This window comes from Podarcis pityusensis, assembly GCF_964106645.2.
Source record: "Podarcis pityusensis genome assembly, chromosome: 1".
Classification (NCBI taxonomy): domain Eukaryota; kingdom Metazoa; phylum Chordata; class Lepidosauria; order Squamata; family Lacertidae; genus Podarcis; species Podarcis pityusensis.
The window spans coordinates 46,272,358-46,296,818 of record NC_138028.1 but is presented as its reverse complement, the minus strand read 5'-3'; the positions used below and the strand labels follow the sequence as shown (position 1 = coordinate 46,296,818).

The 24,461-nt window shown below is 43.9% G+C and overlaps 1 protein-coding gene across 5 annotated transcripts in view; it reads left to right on the top strand.

The window, feature by feature from the left end:
- RGS6 (regulator of G protein signaling 6) overlaps positions 1 to 16,846 on the top strand; it is a 220,093-nt gene extending 203,247 nt beyond the window's left edge. For 2 of the 5 annotated variants that reach the window (XR_013982161.1, XM_080993140.1), the window contains exons 17-18: positions 2,172 to 2,225; positions 13,770 to 16,846. Coding sequence is in view for 3 of the 5 variants with exons in the window: in XM_080993140.1 (XP_080849266.1) it covers positions 2,172 to 2,225; positions 13,770 to 13,820 (105 nt within the window). In the remaining 2 variants the exon portion in view is untranslated. Of the gene's footprint in view, positions 1 to 2,171; positions 2,226 to 5,127; positions 5,348 to 13,769 lie in introns of those variants that run through there. The other 3 variants (XR_013982160.1, XM_080993141.1, XM_080993139.1) reach the window with 2 other exon arrangements.
- The last annotated feature ends 7,615 nt before the right edge of the window (positions 16,847 to 24,461 follow it).

Genomic DNA, 24,461 nt, shown 5'->3' with positions numbered 1-24,461 from the left:
TCTTCCTGTTTGTACGGCTGGCTATATGTTAATGCCTAGTATCTGATTAATCCCTGCACTCCAGGCATAGCAAACCTGTGACCTTTTGAGATGTCATTGGATTCCAGCTCCTGTCTTCCTCAGTCAGTATGGCCAAAGGTCAGGGATGTTGGGAGTTATAGTCCAACAACATCTTTAGGGCCAAAGGTTTCCCATCCCTGACATAAAGGGTTCACCAGATTCTCCCTTGCCTGCTCCTACAGACTAGTATTGAATCCATCAGCCCCAGCCACCATCTGGAGGGCCAGAGCTTCCTCATCCCTATTCTAGGCAGATTCTTGAAGCAATCTTTTATCACCCGCTTTCACTTCTCTTCCATCTGCTCGTAGATCTGATCTGTAAGTCACAAGCACTGATTTTTTTCTTTTGTATTCCAGAGGAGTAGAATTGGTTGTGCTGAAAGTTCTCCAAAGAACTTGACCCTTTGCCATCACTCTTCTCCCTTCCATGCCCCCATGCAGCACCATCTGACAGGAAGTTTTCCATTACAGAAACATTCACTTGCAAAGCAGAGTGTTTAGTATCATTGTGCAAAGCCCTGCTCTTTAGATAACTTCCCAATGTTCCTAACTCCCTTCAGCAAAAGTGTCCTTTTGCTAGAAAGGATTTCCCTTTCTTCCTTTGCTTAGAAGGGTGGCAGGTCTGCTGTTTTTCTCTGATTTCTTGACACTTCATTTTAAAAGAAAGGGCAGATTGAATAAAACCACCAAACACATTCATAATCACATGTCTCTGTTACTTCCCAACCACAAGTGAACTGGAGGTAAGGTAGTCCCCCCCCTCCCGATGATGTGCTGATTATTCCCCACCACCACCATTTAATCCCTTTATTCAACAAAATGGCAGGCTTGCTAGCAAAATTACCTCTTCTTTCATAGTTCCTAGGATTTGTCCTATGTCAAATGAATCACATTACTTTGGAGAACAGCAACATACCCAAAATGTTGGTGGCTTTCTTGTTATGATGAAATTATATTATTTATATGCTCTAGCAGATAATTAATTTGTTTTTTCAACAACAACAACTACCACCACCACATCAGAGTCTCATCTTGGTGCCTCCCCCTGCCCCCAAAGCCATGTACAGAAGCTGGCCAATCCTGGTGGCTGAGACTTTCTACCAACACTGGCAATGGGATGACTTCAACCCAACACACCTGAGGGCAGCAGGGCAAGCCAGCTCTGTCTCTCAACATCTTGCTGCTGCTCTCCATCCGCTACCCTCCACATTTGCTGTCTAATGGCAGGGTTGGCCCTGGTCTCATCCTTGCTCTCTTGCATCTGCATATTTTAGGATAACATAAATTGGTGGTGGACAGTCCTGTTTATTATGGAAACTTGCCTGCCGTTACTGTCCTTCTCACTTAAGAGATTCCTGATAAACCTACAAGGAACCCTAGGGTTCCTCATAGCACAGTCTAAAAACCACTGTGCTATAGCCATTGTATATGTTGCGTCTCACCTGTGTGTAGAGCTATACAACAGGATAATAAAGCTATAAGTAGGTCAGTCTTGAACGATACTGGCCCTGATCCAGTCACAAGTGGTTCATGGTCCCGTAAGGCAATGCATCACCATTCAAATTAAAAGACACATCCAGCATGCAGGGGTGAGGAGAGCAAGTGTGTTTCCATGGGTGGCTCCATGTTGGATAGGGGCAATGACTGTTTTTAGTACCATATTGGTTCATTTTATAAAACCAATTAGCCTATCCTGAATGGTAGGAGACCACCATGTGCTGATTGGGAAAGTTTAGGCTCTATCCTGAACCACAGAAGGGAAAGCTCAGGGATTGATTGATTGAATTATTGAAAAGACAGATGCAGAATGCATCATTACGTATCTTTCTCTTGAGCTATGTAAGTTTGGACTAGAGCGACCTCCAGAGCCGCATTTTAAGCACGGAACACAGGATACTTCCCAATGGGAGAAGCTACCAGAATATTACAATACAAAAGTTAGTTGCTTTGCTCTTGCAAATTGTAGCTGCCATGTTTTGAGATGTTTTATCTTTCTTCTTTTCTTTTGCTAATGTTTTTAGATCAAAATTTAAGCTGAAGGGATTCTTTTTTTTTCTTTTCTTTTCTTTTTCAGTAGTTTTTCCTTCCTAACTTTTTTTTCCCCTTCTAAAGCCCGAGAATGAGCAAGGTCGTAGAACTTCTCTAGAAAAGTTCACTCGCAGCGTGGTAAGTTCATTTTGCTTTTGCTTTTCTTTCTTTTCCCCACCTTCTCTTCAGCATTTTCTTTTATTTCAGAAATTATTTTATTAAATTTTACACCTCCTGTGTAGTTTACTCCTGTACAATAAAAAGGTAGAATTTCATGATATGCAGATTTCGGCCAGTGAAGGTACCCCAGTCTAATGTAAGCAGAATGCTCCCCACAAGGCTCTAGGTTTAAGAGATGTTTAATGAACTTGTTTCAAACCAGTTGCCCAATAAAGGACAACTTACAATTTTCATTCATAAAAGCGCATGCAGATTCTGAACTCAGGCTCAAAAATCCATTACAGTTCTGTTGATCTAACATGGGCCTCTAAAATATCTTGGAATGGTCAGCTATGATTGAATAATGTCAGCTATCCTATGCAAAGATGCGTGAGACTAGTTCCATGAGCCTGATAGTATTTCATTAAAAAGTACTTTTTCCTCATGCAGCAGCACATGGCAAATTGCTTTTGAAACGGAAGAGAGCTTTAAAAGTAATTTGTGATGTGCCTTTAGTGGTTGGCAATTCAAAGAAGAAGAAGAGGACAAAATAAATCCAGACTAGCAAAAGTGTGAGCTTAAGCTGCTCTTTGAACCTGGCTGTAGAATAGAATGTATAACATTTCCTCAACCATTCATGAGAACCATAAGAAGAGCCCTGCAGGATCCAACAAAGGCCTATCTTGTCCAACATTCTGTGACCAACCACAAGCTTCTGAGTGTGATAGCCCTCTCCTGCTGTCATTCCCCAGAAACAGATACTCATGCTTGCCTCTGATCCTGGATGTAGCATACAGCCATCATGACTAGTAGCCAACGACAAACTTATCCTCCATGTAATCCCCTTCCAAAGGCATCTAAGCTAGAGGCTACTAAGTCTTCTCTTTTCAGTCACCTAAGTGGAAGACCTTAGGTGGATCAGAGGTGGATCTTGAGGTCAAGTCTGAAGCTTCTTTCATTCATACCAGCAACCACTAATTTCCTTTTAACTTTTTTGACCACATGTGCTTCATACTCAGGTATGAATGCATGAGTGAAAAAGAAGCAAAGTGGGAACCTGTGCCAAGTTCCTATTGCTGTTCCACAATTTCACTGCCTGGATATTATTCTATGGAGAAGTCCTCACCACATTATGAATCACAGAGGACTTAACAGCAACCCCACATCTGTTTTCAATTTAGGCTACACATACTGTTTCCCATTTCCCCAAACAGTAGAAAGTTCCAGGGACAGCTGCTGTAGTATTGTATTCTTTAGAAGGGAGAGAATGCTGGAGGTGATTGTCGATTTCTGAACTATGTGTTTATTTACAAATACACCATCTGACTGTGGAGGAAGGAGACAAACACCCAGACAGCTAGAGCAAGCCTTTAAACCAGCTTCCGTTTCCCAAAAGCAAATAGCAGGCCTTGAAAACCCACCAGCCAGTTGCAGAGATACTCAGAGGAATTTTATCTCCACTATCTGCATCCTAGCTGCCTCACTTCCCAGTCCCCTTGCAAGCAAGTGACGTGTGTCCTTGCTAGTAATCAACCACCCAAAGCCATTGAAGAAACATCTTGTAAGTCATTACTCTCCATACAGGAAAAATATTTAGCTGTGAGCTAAATAGGGGGAAATAATTTTCTGATTTGATAGCCATTACAGTTACAGCTGTGTTCTTTCATTGCCAGATTTCCCTTGAAATTAGCAAAGATGATGCAGCTGAACGATAACGAAAAACATTTGTACTCCTTTGGTTCTCTTTGGTACCCTAGTGGGCTTCTGCCTTCTAACTTGCCTTCACGATCCTCTCCCTCATTTGCCCACATGGCTGCTCAGCCTGTTGGCTGTGGAGATGTACAGTATGTGGCCTTGTTTGCACCTGCCCAGGATGTGCTTAGGCAGCACCACAAAATCATTGCTGACCTCAAGGGGGTCCCCAAGGCCAGTCAGATTAAATGGCAGCTTGGGGCAAATGAAGCTGACGGCAGTAAAGACAACGAAGAAATAGTCCTGAGAAGAACACACCAAAACATGGAAAACACTTTTCAATACACTTTTGGAAGCATGAATAAGGCAAGCAGTTCTAGCTTAGTCCTAATAATAATAATAATAATAATTTATTATTTATACCCCGCCCATCCAGCTGGGCTTCCCCAGCCACTCTGGGCGGCTTCCAAAAAAATATTAAAATACTGTAATACATCAAACATTAAAAGCTTCCCTAAATTAGCTGCCCTAATTGCTTTCTAATTGCAAATGCCACCATGTGAAACGGAGGGGGGAGCTGTGGCCCCCCCGATGTTGCTGGTCTACATCTTCCCATCTTCCCTAACCATCAGCCATGCTGGCTGTCTAACAAGGTTTCCATCTCAGTTGTAGAATAATGGATAAGGCTCCCTACTTGCTTTTGCTTCTCCTTTAATTGTTTACATTCCCTCCCTTTTTATTTCTACTGAGGACAGAACTACACAATATATGTTCTTCCTTTTTTAAAAAAAAAGTTGCTCTCCCTCACATCCCACCACCTTTTGTGTCATGCAGCCGCTGAGGTTGCCATTTGAAGGGAAAGGTTGGTATGGGAAGAATGTGACTTCTGCTTTCCTGCTGAAAAATCACACATACCCTGAAGTTGTTCCTACCCTTGACAGAGAAAATATATGTCTGTCTTCCCCTTCAAATCTCAGCTTCAGTGGATAACAGTGTTCAAAAGAAACGAGTAGAAATGGCCACAATGAACCTGTTCCATGAGATTTGAGCTTGGCTGTCTGTCTCTTAATAGAAGTCTTCTGAACTGTTCTTTAGTGTGGAACGTCCGTGGTTCAGGCAGGTGACCCTTTGGATTCTTGCCTTTTCTTTCTTCAGCTAGCTTTTAATGCATCTTCGATTTCCACCACAGCCTTTCTGCACAGCAGCAAAGAAGCAGATTCAGAAATGGGTTCCAGAAACCAAACTGCTTTTCATGCACGCACAGAAAAAAAGAGTATTTTTTTTCTAAGCTCGGTTGGTACTGTAGTGACTATGACATTAAAAACATAGATGCTAAATCAGAACAAAGACCTATCTGGTCCAGAATCCCATTGCCCACAGTGGCCATCAAAAGCCTACAGGAAGCCCTTGAACAGGATGTGAAGTTTATCCTATTGTCTATCCTGAATCTTCTAGCATTCATGTTAATTGGATGACCTCATGTTGTAGTATTACTGGGGGGGGGGGGGACTCCCTATCCATGTTCTCTGTACCATGCATAATTTTCTGCACCCCTCTCATCTCCCCTCCTTACCTTTTTTTCCTCCAAGACTAAGATGGACCATCTCTTTCCTCTTTCCTCCTTGATAATTGCCCTTTGATTGACCCGTGATGGCAGTGTATCCTGCCTTGCAAACCCATCCCACTTCACTGGCTGGGGGGCAATGGCAACACTGGGGAAATCCCACTGGAGGCTTCTCTGAGAAGCTGTTTCGGCATCCCATGCGCTGAGGACCCCAGGAAATGGTGCCCGAGTCCTTAGTTCAGATGTCAGTCACTCTGGACTGGGATACTGCCCAGAGTCTTGTCTCTCCTACACAGAATATGTGAGGTTTGTTACTTTTTCTCTCTGATCCTGCATGTTGAAGGGACAAATGCCTTCTACAGCCAAAACACATTTTGCGAGGATTAGCTTTTCTTTTCTAATGAACCACTGCCAGCGCCTCACCATGGCTGAAGGGCATTTAAAACTAAATAGCTCTATCTTGTTTAAGAACCATTGCTGGCTCCTAAGAAAGGCTTTGAATGTTTGCTCACTAGGAAAGCTTCCCAAACGGCATGAAACAGACTCATGTACACTCAATTGCTTTGAATGCAAAAAGGAATGTACTAAATGGTGTCTTTCAGTTTTTCTGTTATTTTATATATGCAGTGTAATGGATTTTCAAATCAGTAGTGGGTGCATATAATCAGGACTGGAGGAAAGTGCTGAAGGCACTTTAGTATTAATATTCTCTTTACTGACCCTGGTGAGTTTGAGCAATCACACCTGACATGCAGTTAACACACAGCAGTTCATTTAATTGGGGTGGTGGAGCAGGAGCTGGGGAAACAAGGAAAACTGCAGCTTCCTTGGGGTGTCACAAAAGATCTGGGCCCAAAGTACAACAGCGCAGGCTTCTACATTTACCGGCCAACAGGAGGCCTGCACAGTTTCAAGACTGTGTTTGGCCTTCTTCTCAGGGTCTTTCCCACAGAACTACCTTGCCTAGCAACAATCCCAGGGCTACCTGTTTCCAAATCACTAGACTGACTCTTATTCATCTCCAAGTCCCCACTGGGGCTTCCCCAGGCCCCACAGAGCTGCTCTCAGTCTGCAGTCCTTTTTCTGTCTTTCTCTGCTTTCCCACCTTCTAGGTCATGGCAGGAGGTGCTGGGAAATATATCCCCAAACTTGTGAGGGCAGTGGCGGGGGGGGGGCTGACATTGCACATGTGATGTCATGCGCATGACTTCAGGACTTTGGGAGGAGCCAGGGGCGGAGCCAAATGCAGTGGCCACATGACTCAATGGCTGGCAGCTCCTCCTCTGACTCCTCTTGGCACCATCAGCAGCTTCAACCCTTCTTCCCCTCTGCGGCAGGAGAAGGAGAAAGAAGAAGCCGGCTGCTCCAGGCATGCCACATTTGGTGATTGGCAGGCCCTGGCTCCACTCCCCAAAATATAGGGGGAGGCCAGAAGGGCCCGGTCCCTAGGAGCCAGTGCCCCTGCTCCACAGTCCTACAATTCAGGAGGAAAACTGCATACAAAACTGTTATATTAGGAGAAATACACACTAAAACAATGGCAGAAGCATTTGCAAAGTGATGCAGAAAGGTGGTGAGCTGAAGATTGGGGAAATGAGAAACTGAAGGGAAACCCAAACTGATAGGTTCATCCATCCCTTACTGCAACAGACTTAATGTTTCACGGAGGTCTTGCATGCAAAAGTTAGGAGTTGAGGTGTACTTGGATGTTACCACAGCGCTGCTGTGTGTCTCTCTGTGCCCTGATCTTTGTAACCCCTCTAGATAAGCACAGTGTGTGATTTTCATCAGGACACTACAAGAAAGGGGGGAAGACGTGAAGCTGGCACAGTTTTAGTCTCTTGTAGCAGAGGCATGAAAACAGTGTTTACATTGCACAAGTAAGTTGGATGTTCTCCATCATGCCTGCAAGTACACCTGTAATACTAATATGAAGAGCTGCCCTTAAGGGAGGACACACAAAGAGGCTGTTTTTCAATGGGAGAGGGGACAGCTGTGTCTGCATGCTTGGTAGGCAGCACTCCAGATAGCAGGGGTGTCTAATCTGTGGCCCTCCAGATGTTGGAGTTATGCTCCTATCATCTCTTGACAGCCATTGGTCTTGCTGGCTGGGGGACAGTTTTCATTCAAAATGTGGAGGGCCGCAGGTTAGCCATTCCTGACATACAGTCATTGCATTTGTCATAGTGACTGTGCATGTACACCATCAGAAAATTTACCTTCTTATAGCAAGAGCAGTTAGATGCAGCTGGAAATGAAAGGACTGGGCAGTCAGATAGTTACTATGCAATCTCCAGGTGCCGATAGGGTAAGTGTGACATGCCTGTACTTAGTGAGTTGACATTTGTACATCCAGATTGTGATTCTTCATCTAGGTAAACGTGTAATTTCCCTGGAAATAGTATTCAAGACATATGCTTTTGACTTTTTAAGAAAGAGAATCTATATAAGGCTTCATTTTTATGTTGTTACCCATTATTTGTTATATGCATGCTAAATCGATTCTTCTTTTGATCTCTTTTCATGTGAATTCATCTGTGTAGATTTTATGTTCTCTTGACATTACTTTTCTTTACTGTTGCTTTTTTTAAAAAAAAAAAACTTACTTAAGCATTTAACTTTGTTTCTTTTCCTAATTTATGTTACCCTTCTTATGTTTATGGTGTGTATCATTTCTCCCCCAGCAAATGCTAATAAAAGGCTGTTTATAAAAGGATATGGTCCTTAAGATCTTTAAAAGAATTATGCATTGAAAACACATGGAGATTTTGGGGGTGTCCTATGAAAAATCCTGGTTCAATAAGAAATGGTTATGCATGCCCTGTGTTTTTTAGGATTTGTTGTCAGTGCAGATTCTGAGAGGCCTAATGCACCACATGGCCTGAATTAAGGAATATTGTAGCTGTAGGTATAAGCCCCCAGAAACACAGCCTCTTTATTTCCCTGTATTGTCATTGTGGAAAAAGTTTACAGTCTCTCAAGAGGCTGGGTGCCTTCTGTGTACCTGAGAGGAATCTAATATTCAGTGTGAGTAGAGTTGATCAATCAGGGAGGGGGAGTTATTAGTATAAGAGTTTTTGCTCTCTGTAGCACTGGTTGAAGTACAGGAGACATCGTGTGCTATCAATGCCAGTTGCTATGTGGCCTCCTGCCTGAGGAGATGTTAAGGGACATCATGCCCCTTACAGCCATTTCCCAGGGTATTGAAGAATAGCAGTGTTGGAAGAGTTCCTCTTGTGGATCAGAAGTGGAAGCAGAGAGCAGGAATAAATGGACAGTTTTCCCAGTGCAGGGATGTAGAAAGTGGAATCTCCCACAAGGATTGGTCATGAGACCTGTGCTATTTAACTTGAGTCATGAAAATCAATATATATTGTGAAGAGCTCCAAAAGGACCTCTCCAAACTGAGTCGATGGGTGGTAAAATGGCAAATGCAATTCAGTGAAAACAAGTACAAATCTATGCATGTCAGAGGGGGGAAAATCTTAATTTCACACATGCTCATGGTGACATGATAGGCATTTAGCAAATTATGGATGTTCATGGATGTGGAGCTTGCCTTCATGGTAGTACGCTGTCCACTCGTGCCTGTGTGCACGAGTTTAGGTCCTCTAAGAGTTTGGGCCTGTCTCTGGTTCCTTTTAGTGGCTATACCATGCTTCCTTTCAGCAGGACCACGGAGGGCTGAGTAATTCATGTTGGCAATTGGAGTTTGATGTATTATAGGATGACACTCTGATTCCCCTCGCCAAATATAAGACCCAGTGGATAGACACTACCAGTGTGTGAGATTGTGGACGAGACAGCTGATCACAAGCTGTTCAGTCATTTTAAATTTCTGGGGGTTTAATATAAGTTTTTTATTCTGTGTGGTGCATATTTGAGAGCCATTTTGAGACCTGGATATATTTTTTTAAAACAGGATATAATTTGAAAAAACAAATACAATAAAACCTGGGGCAAGGAGGGAGGCACATAGCTCACAGCTGCTTTCAGAAAGTCAAGTCCCTATTCCAGGATTTCAAAGTCCAGCATCCTGCCTGCAACACACAAAGACTGAGGCTGCCAATAGTCATGTAACAACTCTTTGAAAGCTTCCTCCATTGAGGCCTGTAGTCAGATGGGGAAGCAAATCCCCTACATCTTGCCAACACAGTTGAGCTCAGTGTTACCACCCTGCTGCTGCAGCTGCTTAGAAATAAGAGGAAGCAGGGAGATGGTAATGCTGAAGTTAATGTTCCAAAAGGGGCTAAATTAGTCTACGTATTACAGAAGACACTTCTGCTCTACCTTTGACCTTCAGTTTAACTTTGATGCTGTGCTAAGCACCGTTGAGACGGTTCAGTGTTTGAGAAGTTAACTAATAAATGAGATTGTTCCTCTTCTCATTTCTGCTTCTTCTGTGAGTACCCATTTCGGTGAATATCTGGAGGTTTCAGGAATAGCATTCCCCTTGTGATTAGAGGCACCACACAACTGTGCTTTTTAAAGCCTGCAATCTAGCTCCTGGGAAGGAAGGGCAAGTCAGTTGCTCATCTTGTCCTCAGAGAAAGCCCCCAAAATATTCCTACCAGAGGCAGAGTGGCAATTGGCTCCACTTGCCTCAAAAGTCAAGGCGGGTAGTACTGAAGGCCTAAATATTTTGACACCTGGGGCAGAAAATTATACAGGTGCCTCTCCCTGGGAGCAAAAATACAACAATAATAAATTAGCTTATAATTTGCTGCCCTTTTATGAAATCCAAAGCCAGGAGCCAGAGACTCTCTAGGGATAAAGTCAGCCCTGGCAGGCCTACCTTCAGCTTCCATCAGGACCCTGAAAATAGCAATGGTACTGGAATCATGGTCAGGAGAGGATGCCCATTCCAGGTGTCTAAAGACAACTTTATCAAACAGGGCATGGACAACATCAGGGAGGCCTCTGCCATAGAGTGCTCCTACATGCATACAGATTAGGTGTTTGTTTGTTTGTTTGTTTGTTTGTTTGTTTGTTTGTTTGTTATAATCCAGACAGATCCATTTAGATTAGGAATAGCCAATGGATGCCCTCTAGGTGCTGTTGGATTTCAGCACCAAAGCACCATGGATGATGGAAGTTATAATCCAACAACCTCTGGAGGACATCACAGAATCTACTCTTCATTTAGATGGGTAACCAACCAGAGGTGTCTGGAAAAGGAAATTTATAAATAGTGGCAGAGTTGAAATCATGGATGCCTCCTCGCTCTTTTTGATAGTTCCCAAGAAGCTTAAGTTGCAATCCTATATCTATTTACCTGTGAGTGAACTCTATTGAACACATTGGGATTTATTTCTGAGGCGGCGCACATCTAATTGTTCTGTTAGAGAGGCAAAAGCCACATGGGAGTAGCGAGGATTTATATGAGGGGGGGGCAGAACTGAGCTATCTGAGACGTGATTAGTCAGTTATTTTTATTTATTTACTTGATTGGGAGGGGCAGATGCCCCCCTCCCTGCCTTCCCTTGGCTAGGCCCATGAAAAGCCTTTCTCAACTTCAAATGGGTGCAAGAAGTTCAGGAGGAGCCCTCCAAACAACAGTACGTTGATCCACACAGATAGCTGTGGGCAGAACTTCCACATTCAGTTTGCAAATAGATCTAGTGACTGCAAGCAAGTGAAGAAAAGAAGACTATGAGTTAAACCACAGAAATGAATGATAAAGCATGTTATGGATTTTTCTGATCAGGGTGAACATTACCTACTGTATTCTGAGAAATCTGTTGCATTCTTTTGGCACACATTCTGTTATTTTGCATGCACCACTGGCTGCATAAACAAATCAACAAAGCTAAAAAGTAAAAGAAACAGCCGTAATTTGCATTACAACCTCAGAATAGTAGCTCTGGGAAGAATGCCTTGAGATAACTCTGGAATTTTATCGTGTGGATGCCCAGGTAGGTACTTATTGTGGAATTACACGATCATGCAGCTTTAAAGTTGCATCTATCACGTAATTCCAAATGTCAGCTGTTCATCAATTTTGAACATGTGGGGTACTTGCAACTGCCGTTAAGATTGGTATGAAAGTGCTTGGTTTACCTTCCAGTTGGGGCTTGGCCAGTATCTATGTATGCAGGATTGGGATGCAAATGTAATATAAATTGGGCACGGGCACACTATAAGCTTATTGAATCAATGAATTCAGAGAAAAGAGGAATTTCAACATCAGTAGGTTGGAAAGAGTATCAACCAAGGGAAGGACTAACGGTCGCCAGTAAAGTTCTGCCTTCAATACAATTCTGCCAGACAGGTTATTTCTTAAAATGACCAATTTGGGTATACATCAGAAGATCTGTCTGTGGGTAAGGAATTTCCTGACTGATAGGCCGCAGACAGTGAGAATGGGCCCTTACTATTCTTCTACTCTAGTATTAAGCACAGGAGCCCCTCAGGGATGTGTGCTAAGTCCCTTTCTCTATTCCCTGTACACATTTGATTGCACCCCACTGTATAAGTCCAACACAATCATCAAATTTGCGGATGATACAGCAGTGGTGGGGCTCATTAGTGAGAACGATGAGACTGCTTATAGGAAAGAAGTACAGGGGTTAATTCAATGGTGTAAAGAAAACAATCTTATGCTTAACACCAAAAAAACCAAAGAACTCATAATTGACTTTAGGAGAAAGAAAAGTGTATTTTTACCATTGCACATAAATGGCGAGGAGGTGGAGAGGGTTGGTAGTTTTAAATACCTGGGCATTTACATCTCTGAGGACCTCTCATGGACTGCAAATATTAATATGGTTGTGAGGAAGGTGCAGGGGAGGTTGTATTTCCTGAGAATGCTCAGGGGACTGAATCTATCTCAGCACCTACTTCTGTCCTATTATCACAGTACCATTGAGAGTGTCTTAACCTATAGTATATTATCGTGGTATGGGAGCAGCTCTGAAACGGATAAAAAAGCTTTACAGAGAATAATTAAAATTGCCCAGAATGTTATTGGGCTCCAACTACCAACCCTGGATGAGATCTTCACGTCTCGCACTTTGAAGAAGTCACACAATATCCTGAGAGATCCCACCCATCCTGCTCACAACTTCTTTGAACTGTTGCCTTCGGGCAGAAGATATAGGACAATGAAAACACGAACCACACGCCTTCTGAATAGTTTCTATCCAAGAGCTCTGATTGCACTAAATAATGATCTCAGGGCCAGTTGCAAGAAATAGCAAGCAGGGAGTAGGAAGGAATGAGACAGGTTTTTAGGTTATGTTATGCCTTTAATAGGTTATGTTACATTCTGGAGTATGATATGTTTTTATAGATTATGTCTGAATAGGATGAGAGTGTTGGAGATACGTGCAAATGTGTATGTGAACCCGGTCTTTGGGTGGGTGTTTGATTTTCGTTGTTGTGTATACTGTGTATATACGGACAATGACAATAAATTTATCTCTTAAATCTTAAATCTTAAAGGTTAAATATAAACATCTTTGTGCTTGTTGCTTAAGCAACCACCAATTAGATCAATATGGTGCTGCTCAGCAAAATAGCCTTGGATTTTTGTAAAACATTATACACTTGCCGTTTCTAACGATGCAAAAACACACTCGCACACATACAGGCACAACCAGATTGCCCTGAGCATCTGGGCAAAGCTGAGAACAGTTCTAATGTATTTGTAAGTGTATGGCAGGACTCTTTGCCACACAAGTACAACAAAGCCAGGATTAAACAGGAGGCTTATTTTGCAGCCAAGTAGGACCCTTTGGCAGGGAAAAGATGTGGTGGGATTAACTATACTTACCTAGCCTGCTCTACCAGCTGGGATGTGCTCAGCGACCAGCTCTCCAGCAGTCCTTGCAACTATTTGAAGTGTGCTGAATCAGCAAGTTTGGCACCTGGAGTTTTTAATCACCTGAAAGAGCCACAGCATAAGAAAGGTGTCCTCCTGGCCCCCATACAGCCCATCTGGTGCCATCCTGATCTACAGCTTCTATCAGGCCCAGCCAGCATGGCCTTCTGGCTGGAACTGATGGGAGATGTAGTCCCAAACATGAGGTCACCATGGCCTTTCTCAGTGGGGCTGATGGGAGTTGTGGTTCAAAACATCTGGTGGGCCCTAGGTTGATGAAGGAGGCTGCTGAACTGTCACTGCCTTCCCTTCTCCTTCCTTTCCTGTCTGGTCATTGTGCTGACCTCCCAATCACTGAGCAATCTGGCCTGTTTTACTGAGTAACTGGGATATATTCACATCCTTGGCTTTCTTCCCTCCCTCTCCCTTTTGTTTGTTCCTCCAGGGGAAGTCGCTGGCAGGCAAGCGCCTCACAGGCTTGATGCAATCTTCTTGACAGCATCGTCTCAGCAAGCGGTCGCTGGCATCTCCGAAGGACAGCTGCACTCACTCAACCTCCTCCACGGCGGAAATATCATTTGGGGGCAAATGGGTCACTGTGTGTGTGCGTGTCTGTGTGTGTGTGTACGGCTGGGAGTGCAAACGAGATGGGAAGAGAAAGAGACGGAAGGGAGCACAGGGAAGGCGAAGGAAACCACGAGGGAGAGCCTGGCCCACCCGGAGGTTCCTCTTTTCATAGTTTACATCAACACTTTTCTACTTGTACAGCTTTGTAATGGCACTGAGTTCAGTCAAGATAATTCTCTGTTTCTCGCTTGATTTCAGAGGAGCACAACTTGCTGTATGCAGGATGCCAACTTAGGCAGAGATGGTTGGGGGGACTGACTATGGGTGTCATTTAATGTAGGGGCCCTAAGAGAAATCTTGATAAAGATTTGGTTGAGATCCGTATTCGTAATGCAGGCACTTTCTCACACTCATATCTCCTCTTGCTGCTGCTGCTGCTGCTGCTGCTGCATGTGTACAGGCAAAAACATCCATCTTCTGCATATCTTGGTAGCCCTGGCGTTAATTCTCCCTAGCCATGGATAACGGCTATTGCTGACTTGACAGTAACTTCTCAGATCTGGAATCCTTTGCGAAACCTGAAGAGGTTTTTTCTCCGCCTGAGAGAATAGTACGCAATACAGGTGTTGCCATCCTTGAGTGGAAATGCAGATTAAAGTAGGCAAAGGGGAATCAGAGCAAGAAGAAAGGGTGGTCCAAAATACCTTTACTCCCTAGCCACAGAAAGAGCTCTCGCTGATCCTGCCACATGTCCCCTTTCATACAACCATTCGGGTCCAGTAAAATAATAAATGAAAGTTCCCTAAGGATGGGAGGAAGAATTCGGTTTTACCACGATGAGATAGTCCACTTTTTAAATAATGGTTTTAAAATTGCTTTTTAGCTTCTTCACTCACTGTCAGTAATATCCGTCCAAAAATATATTTTGGGGTCCTCAGCTGCATAAAAAGGGGCAAAGCTACTGACTGCCAGCTCAGGATTTGGTCCATAAAGCCAGACTCTAAGCTTCCTGTGAGGGATCTGATTTCAGTAGAGTTGCTTTGCATTTTGCACAAGTAAAAAATGTTGGCCCTGCTTCTTGGGCGATATGATCAAAATGTTATGCCAGGCCTTCACAGCTTGTGTAGCCCAAGCTTATAGGGTGGCCTGCCAAGTGTTTGGCAGTCTGTCTGTTGTTGCTTTGCAGTTCCAGGAAGGCAGCAAACATGAATGGTTTTCTGAACCCCTCACTATCTGTTGCACACGGCCAGTGGGCTGCATTCAAGTTTGTTGTATCACAAGTTGTGCTGGCCTGCTTTATGCACACATTCTGTAAAAACACCATATTTGAAGAGGTGATACTGGGTTGGGAAAGAAGTCTTGTCTTTGTTGTGTGGTTGCACTTTCTGCGTACTTCTTCCCATTTTGTCTGTCTCACGATTTAGTCACACAGAGTAAACCAAGCTGATGGGAGAATTCGAGACATCTCCCTGCGCTTGTAGGAAGAAAAAGACCCTGTTAGGGTTATTTATTCATTCCTGGACAACTAAGTCGCAAATAAGTCTCTTTTGTAGAGAAAGGCAGAAATCAGTCTACAACACTTTGGCTTGGAGGTGAATGGCTTTTTGCTCAATGTAATGGCATTTGAACGTCTCTCACAATGTGGCAATAAGTGAGGATGGCTTGAAACTGTGTGATAACTCAGCTAGGTATGGAAATAATATGGCTGATTTCTCAGAATTGTTCTCAATGCTCTGAGAAATGGGAGCACAGGGGAACTAGCTAAAAAAAAGTAGTAAAAGGAGACAAAGTACTACTTTAAGTGTAAACTAAAACAAGTTCAATCTGATTTGGAGCTGCTTAGCATCATAATGATGATCTAAAGCAGTCTTCTCCAATACTTGGTCTCTGTCTGTTGTTGGACTCCAACTCCCATCATCCCCAAGCAGTGTGGCCAATGCTGAGACATCTGGTTCAATAACATCTGGGGACCTAAGGCTGAGGAAGGATAGTCTAAGTAGTGTTGATATTTTTGTGTTAAAAATATTTCATAATTACCTATATTCATAAAAATCTTCTTTCCACTTTAAATGCACATTAAGCTCTTTTCTTGGCAGTAGATGGATATATCTCTAATCATGAATTCTTAGTGTGGTGGGGAAAACATTCCTGTCCGCCTTTTGGTACAAAAAGGCAATGTGGGTAATTTTCTGTCAGACATTGCACTACTGGTTCTTAGATGGACAAGTTTACAAGATGGATTCTTAGATGGACAAGTTTACAAGATGGATCCAGTACACAGCACATTGCAAAATAACAGTGCCCCAAGGAGTGTACAGAGTGTACAATCTAAATTTATCGACAATAAAGGGTAGAGAGGAAGATGGAATCTGAGGGGAAACAAAGGAAGAACCACTTAGAACAAGAGGAGTCAACCTTTTTGGACCAGGAACACATTTCAAATCCTGAGAGAATGTTGTGGGTGCCAGTCACAAAACTGCTGTTGTTAGGGCATGGCATAACTCAAAATGGCTGCCATGGTTGTGGCATAATGCACTTGCTGCCACTTGCCCCCACCACCACCCCGGGGCAACCTCATGCTGGTCCTGATTGTAGAGCTCATACAATACTGATTTTTTCACACTCCCATTTCTCCTCTCTTTACCAAAGTACATCTCTCTCCCTTCCTCATAGACAATACCATTCAAACTCCCCACCCTCTCTCTTTCTCACACACAGACTACACATAAACACAGAACACACATATATTCATATTTCTCTCTCTCTCTCTCTCTCTCTCTCACACACACACACACACACCATACCTGAGCAGCACCCCCTACATTCAGACAAGAGAGCCTTATGCTATGCAATACCTGTTGTTTAGGCATTTAAATGTGCTTATTCTGCATATTAGGTTCAGCGCAAGGTAGGAGAGCATTCCTAGCACAATAAATAAAGTTCAGTGTGATCTGATCCTGATTTCACTACACTGGTGACCAAACTGTCTGACTGCCTTCTGTGTAGAGAGATATATGTCTAGTAATAGTTTGTTTTCTAACAAAATTTCTGTTAAAGCAAAAGGCAAAGCATGAGACACATTTGCTATTTGAAAAATCTGAACCATTTATTTTGAACCACATCCTCTCTTTATCTGTCTTCCCCACTCCTCAACCACAGTGATATTTAGACACAAGTCCTTCCTCAGCTTAGATCTTTCCCCATTTCCCATTCTTTCTCATGCATATTCATGCTATATTATTATTTCAAAACATTCCACTGGATATCACAGCTGGGCTCTTATGTGCCTGGTGAGTGCCAGAAACTTCACCATTCCCACAGTAAATTTGCAAATTCTGCCCCCACATTCCCATCCATGCTCTACGCAAAGCTGTTTTCAGAGACATGCCTTATCATCTTATTTTGTCTATCAAAGCTTCTGTATCCTTTGTGCAACCCCTGAAACATTGGCTGTGGAATGTGGAGGGAGATACTAATGTGCTTCCATGTCGCACCAGGTGCAGAGAATGACCACTAGATGTGCCCTCACACAAAATATTAGGTGATTTGGGTTCCGCTAAGGCATAACATCTGCAGGAACTCAACAAAAGCTAAATGCACTTTGGTAAGATTAATTTGGTAAATTCCAGCTATGGCAAAAATCCCATTGGCAGATGGTCCTACATCATTGTAGCGATAAGTTACTCAACTAGAGAACAACAGAAAGCTTCTAATATATCCCTTAATTGTCAGGTATCATGAAATACTGTGATATGTAAAGTGGTGTCAAGTCATAAGGGGGCCCTATATGATGGTGTAATTCGTCTCCATTTGATTGAGAGTCTTAACCGAAGACACTTATCTAGGTTTTCTTCCATCCAGTTAAAGAAGGAAGGACAGAACTCCATTCATCAAAGTATCAAATAATAGATATCAGTGGCCAAAAGGTGAACCTTTCATGTCTGCCCATGTTGGAGGCTTATAGGCTCATCTTTTGCAAGATTGCTCTGGTCGCCTTGTGTGCCCATGAGTAATGCATCCCATTATGCAACAGCATGGCATTTCATGGAATAAGCCACTATTATGGAAAGCTTCATCATCTTGCCGTGAGATCACCTTGAGCATCGCACAATGCTCCTGTTTTCTGTGATTAGCCATCTTGTCATTTGGGATGTTGCAAGGGCAGGTGCTCAACTGAGTTTATGTCAGATTGAGTTTAAACCGATTCATGCATGCAAGGCTGAAGGAAGAAACCTTTTGTTTTTGAGGTTCAGTTGAACATGGGTCAGTTTCCATTTCCGTATCAAAACTTTTCTTTTTAATAAGGCGGGTCATTGCTTAAAAGTAGACAACCTGACCAGGGACTTCACAGTTCCTCTTGAAAGGCTGGGCAGCTTTTTTCAGTATGTACCTTTAGGGTGTACAGGGAAGTGGACAACTGGGGTTATAGGGCAGTTTTCACCAACGTGGCACCCTCCAGAGGTTTTAGCCTACAGTTTCAATCAGAAATAACAAGCATGTCTATGGTGTCTCGGGCCGATGGGAGTTGTAGCCAAAAAATTCTGAAGGCACCATTTTGGTAAAAGTTGCTGTAGAGCTTCCTTAGACTCATCCTTTTCTGGCTCTATGGCCTCCTGGTTTTTCCCAGAGAGATGCTCCTCCCTCCCCGCAAAAAAAAACCTGGAAGAAAACAATGCTAATATTAGCTGTAAATTACCAATCATGGTATTATAAACTAGCTAGAAAATGGGGTTAGGCACAGGATGCTTCCTGCAATGCATCCTGTTGAGGCCTCATAACTCTTTGGGCACCATATTTCTGCCCTCATTCAGGAGAGAAATTATGTACGCACAGGTCGGTCCCCTTCCTCTGCATCACCAGAATCACACCTGGGATTCACTGCAATATAAATCGACTGATTGAACCAGTGGCCAGTTGCCCCACAATGAGGATACAGCCACTGTTCCCTGTTTAATTACTGTCTTCTCAGCAGGAAGGAATTTTAATGATCAATCTCTACATGGCTTTGTTGGCGCCACAAGATGTTGGAGGCTAACAAGCCGGAGTGGATAATGGTTTTGTGCCCTCCTCTGTGACTTTCCCTGAGCGTCTCCCTGGCCGTAGTCAGATGAGAGAGTGCTACTCTAGACGGGCCTGTTGGTCTGATCTAGCCTTTCCTGTTGATTGGAGAATGAAAGAGGCAGTATAAAATGGTATCGCTTACTAGACTTTGTGTTTTCATTATTTATTTATGTATTGATTAAATTTGTATACTGCCCTTCATCTGTAGATCTCGGGACGGTTCACAGCATAAAAACACAATATACATAATTAAAGCAACAACAAGACAATACCTCCCCCTCCCCCTTAAATTGATTAATTTTTTTTAAAAAATGCTTAAATTAAACCTTTGGAGTGTCTTCTTCAAGGATGCAGAGCAAGAAAATAATAATAATTTAGGACTTCCAGGACTGCACCAATTCAGGCTGCAGGTGGTCGATTGTACATTTGAATGTTTCCTTGCATCAAAAGTATTTCTGCCTGTGGTAAGCTAATACGCCAGGGAGACCATTCTAGCCTAATCCTCTCCTTGGCATCCTAGTTTTCTATTTGGGGGAGCGTTCAGCCATGCACTCCTCCCACCTGTGATCTGAAATGGTCCAGCCTTACAGCACAGGCAGTATTACTGTTCACATTGTTGCTCAAGGGCTTTTTGCCCCGCTTGCTTTTCTTTTGTGATTTTCTGCGCAGGGTTGTCTAGCTCTTCTCCAAACGCTGCTCCCATAGTTTTGCGGGAAGCGCCAGAGCTACCTAGCAGCGACCTTGGAGCTGACAGCCTCCCGGTCCAGCAGTGCAGAGGAAAATGGTGCCAGTGAACAATTGGGGCTGTCAGCGTCGGGCACAGAAATTTGCAGACAAAATTTACCCTCTGGCTACTTCAGGCAGGAGAGCCTCAGGCCAGCTGGAATGCACCAAAAGACAGCTGCGCCTCCCACCCCAAGCAACTGGGCGGCGTGCCTGCTGCTTTTGGACTGCAGAGAGGAGCAAATGTGTGCAGCGATAGCACATCCTGCACAGCAGAGCATCTGTGCTCTCCACCTACCTTCTGGAGGTAATTCAGCTCTTATCAACATGATTTGGGCATCCTGTTGATGTTAGACAAAAGCATATAATATTACAAAAGGCGGGTGGGGGAGTAAAATATTTAATACAAGGGTTTTTATGTAATTGTGTAGTTCTTCAAGCAGCTAAAATGGTAGATATTCAAATTTACCCCTTTGGCCTTTTGCAATCCCGGGCAGGATCTCATTATCCTTGCCTCACTCTTTGATTCCAAGCACATCCCTCAGAACTCCTGCCGGTTATTCTGCTGGCAGCAAAAAGACTAATCTCTTTCCGTTTCAGTCGCCCAGAAAGTAGCAGGTTAGTGCAACCATGAAATCCTTTGGATAACTCCAAACACGTCCAGCAATCTGGATCAGTGATGCTGCAGATGTCAAAGATTTTGGAAGGTCCGCTTTCCGTACACCTTTTACAGAGACACAGTTACCCAAGCTCAGCAGTCGTGCTCTGCTCGACTCCCTTCTTAAAGCTTCCATTCCCTCTGCTGGGTAGCCTTGCCTTGTGGCACCTATTCTGAAAGAGGTGAAGCCTCCACCTTTTGTGATGTAGCTGTGTCACTCATGCCTCATCTACGTGGCTCTTATTTAGGGGGAAACAGGATGTGCCATTTAGTATACCAGGTCAAAGAGCTGCTGGAGGCAGTGGTCTCCAGCAGTACCAATGGAGGGAGAGAGAGAGAGAGAGGTCTTTAAGCAGAGGCTTGACAACCATATGTCAGGAGTGCTCTGATGGTGTTTCCTGCTTGGCAGGGGGTTGGACTCGATGGCCCTTGTGGTCTCTTCCAACTCTATGATTCTATGAGACCTAGGCCACTTGGGGGTTATACAGGATGCATAGCTGACTTAGGGCACTGAAGCACCCTGAGATGTATGATTGTGCTTTTCAGGGGCATTTCTGTGCCTCTGGCTCTACCTACGATGCTTAACCAGGAATGTGGTCCATGGGAAAATGCCCAGTACTAATTCACTCACTTCACTTTCAGCTCCTGTGCTGCAAAACTGCTCCACGCACAGCTGCCTCAGCCACGACTGTGTCTGTGGTGAGTTTCTTTCCACTCACTGCAGTTCTTGGGGCAAAGCCCTTGGAGTCCCCTTGTAATAATACCCAGCCATTATTGCATGCATATGGAACTGGCCAGGGCAGGGGCGTTGGGGCAGCAATCCAGCGCTCCAGAATGAGAAGGAGGGTCCCCTAAATACAGCAGGGTGGGTTTATCACACATTGAAGAAATGTGTGTTATCTATAGAATACCCTCCACATGAACAGTAGGTCCAAAGTCTAAAATGACCACAGGCTCTGAGAGCCAATGAGTAGCATGGCTTGGCTGACAGTTTTGTTTCCAGTGCCATCCAAGATTGCCTATGACACTTGTCCCAAGGGGACCATCCTATTCCCTAACGTTTCAGCTTCCAGAATCTTCCTCTCCTCATTCCTCCATGGAAAAAGAGTGTTGTCCTCCCATGGGTCTGTTACATTGCCAGCAGGAAGGTAGGACACCCTGATTCTGGCGCTAACCTTTTCTTAAAGGGCAGCTTGCTCTGTTGGTGAAATGCTTTCGGGGTTTGGCAGTTTCCCTCTCATGTTGAACATAAATCTGCAGGCCTGTAACTTAAACTCACATTTCTCTGCTCCTATCCCAAACAATGTTCCTCCTGAATAATTATTCCCCTTCTGCTTTCTGACATCCTTTAAAACATTTATAAACAGGGAGCCTGCTGTCTCTCTTAGGATCCTCTTTCTGTGGACTGAATACAAGCAGTTTCTTTAATAGCCTCCCCCCTCCCCCGCAACACACACCTTGCTCTGAATAGAGATGCTCTTTTAATCTTGGAAGAGGCATTCCCTATTCTTTCTGAGGCCAGGAAGGGTGTCTTTTTGGAAATGGCATCTGTTGTTTTAATCAGTACTACAGTCATACCTCGGGTTACAAACGCTTCAGGTTGTGTTTTTTCAGGTTACGGACATGCCGAAGCCTGGAAGTACCAAAACAGGTTACTTCCGGGTTTCGGTGGGCATGCACGCGCAGAAGCACTAAATTGTGCTTTGCGCATGTGCAGAAGCGCCAAATCGCAACCCGTGCGTGCACAGACGTGGTGCTGTGGGTTGCGAACGCTGCGGGTTGCAAACGTGCTTCCTGCACGGATCACATTCGCAACTTGAGTGTCCACTGTATGCTAAAACCTTTTTTAAAAAAGTAAATTTACTGCCCAATTAATCAGAGACTTTTTTTTAGGTGGATTCAACACATTTGGATCAATGTGGTTTTTTCTTTAACCAAGTCATCTGATTAATGAATCAGTTAACTTGCACTCTGCTTTGGAAATGGAGCAGGGTAAATTGTCTGGTTCTCTTCATGCTTTGAGCCCCATCACTCATTTCTGCTGCTGGAAGTATCCTTCATAGCCATGGCAACCCATGGCAAACACTTCTCCCATCATCTTACATGGTGGAAAGCACCATAGAAAGCGAAGGAACATCTCAAGCCAAACATGCAAAGCTGCCTTTGTTATTGATCAGGCCAGGTTGCATGGTTTTTGTTTCTGTGTAGGAAATTCCACAGTCAGAATCTGTAACTAATTAGCTGCAGCTCTGAGAGAGCGGAGAAGAACTTAGGTGGAAGGCAGAGTGAAACTTAAATGATTCCCTTGCTCCGAGCCCAGTTGTGTGTTCCTCGCTTTCATTGGAGAACAATAGCAACCTTTCCCCTACTACTTCCCAGTCAGTGTTAAACAGATACCCTACGTTGGGGGGAGCCAACATGGTGCCTCCCAGATGTTGATGGACTCCCAACTCCCATAATCTTTGGGTCTTATGGAAGTTGAAGTCCACCAACATCTGGAGAGCACGGCATTGGCTACCCCTGCCCTCTGTAGACCCGTGTGCCTTACTCAACGTGATGAAAATGTCCATGGAGGACACAGAGGGCCACAGCTTCTTTTTCACAGTTTTCCAAGGCTGACCTCCATCAGCTGAGCAATCTGCATGACTAGGGAAGGCTAGATCTAGGCATGTAGTGAAGTGGTCATGCAATTGCTTGGTCATAGCCTCCACCTCCCCACTGCTTCAGTGTTGACAAGGCCAACCCCAGCCTTAAGCCTCAGCTCTCAACCCCATTTCTGCTTGCTTTCATGTGAGTGGTGCAAATGATTTCTGGGCTGCACTTGTGAATACACAAATACTTCTCTTGCTGCTGATGACTTCGGGAAGCTTAGAGCAAAGTTGGGCACGTATCTTAAATATCTCTGGTTCTTGTCAGTGTTGCAGTCATTTTGCCTGGTGATCCTACACTGCTCACTCACCACCCAAAGTCACATGGAATTAAGTTAATGGATGGACTCAATTTGACAACACATAGAGGAATACACTTTAGAGTCCATACCCCAGTCTCACCAAGTATCTAACTGCTAGGCCTTTTGTTTGCTCTTGTTGTGTCAAACAGGATGATTGATTTGGCCAGACAGGAAGATAACATGCAGAAGTCTCGATAGCCAATCTGGATCCCTTCCTTTGGGCCTGATGAATCTACACCTAGCTATTAAGCATTTAACTCCTTTCTTTGACACTGAGTCTTCTTGGTGTCCACTGCATCCTGTCTCCCATCATCAGTCTCAAAGGCTATCTATTAGTGATTCACAAATGGTAAACAGGGCTCTATACAAAACCAGAGAAATACATTCCCCCCCCCAACTAGGACCAAAGGATTTGCGGCTAAAATAGGAGGTGCAGATGAGTTGCCTTAATCAAGAAATTGCAATGTACTGTATACTTTTTCCTTTATATCTAATGATAGACAATGAATGTCTTGATAGTTCTTGCATTCTACTGCTTACCCACTGAGGTTATTCTTGAAATTTCCTCTTCAGTCATGGATCATTCTTCCTACTGCAGCTCCCTTGATGCCCATAGCTCAGTTTCCTCTGATATCACAGTAGGCTGGCTTGTGTTGTTCTTGCAAACCCTAGCTCTAGGGTTACAAGCCTAGCTGTGGCATAAAAGGACTGTGTGGAGCTCTGAGAGGCCACATCTATCGAACCAGCTGGTCCGCTATTGCAAAAGGCGTGTTGCAACCTTGGGATAAGGCAGCTGATTGATTATGGGGAGCAAGTAACCCTGCAAGTGTGAATTATGAGTTCCTTAAGCAGCTTCTGATAAATTAAACAGTGCGAGCGTTGTATTTACACCATGGGTTTTCTCATGACACCTGCTGTTTGGCAATTCTTGAGGCTTATGTCTATAGATTGACCCAGCCCTTCTTTTTCATGCAGTGTCTCATAGCGTTCCAGCCATTAAACTTGGGGGACAAGCTGTTTGAAATGGACAGTATTACGAACAGGGAAAACTGCCTTATACTGAGTTGGACCATTGCTCCGTCTCCCCCAGCACCCTCTACACTGACTAGTAGCAGCTATCTAAAAAGAGTTTCAGGCAGGGGGTGTTCCCAGCCCTACCTGGATATGCAAGCTTGAAC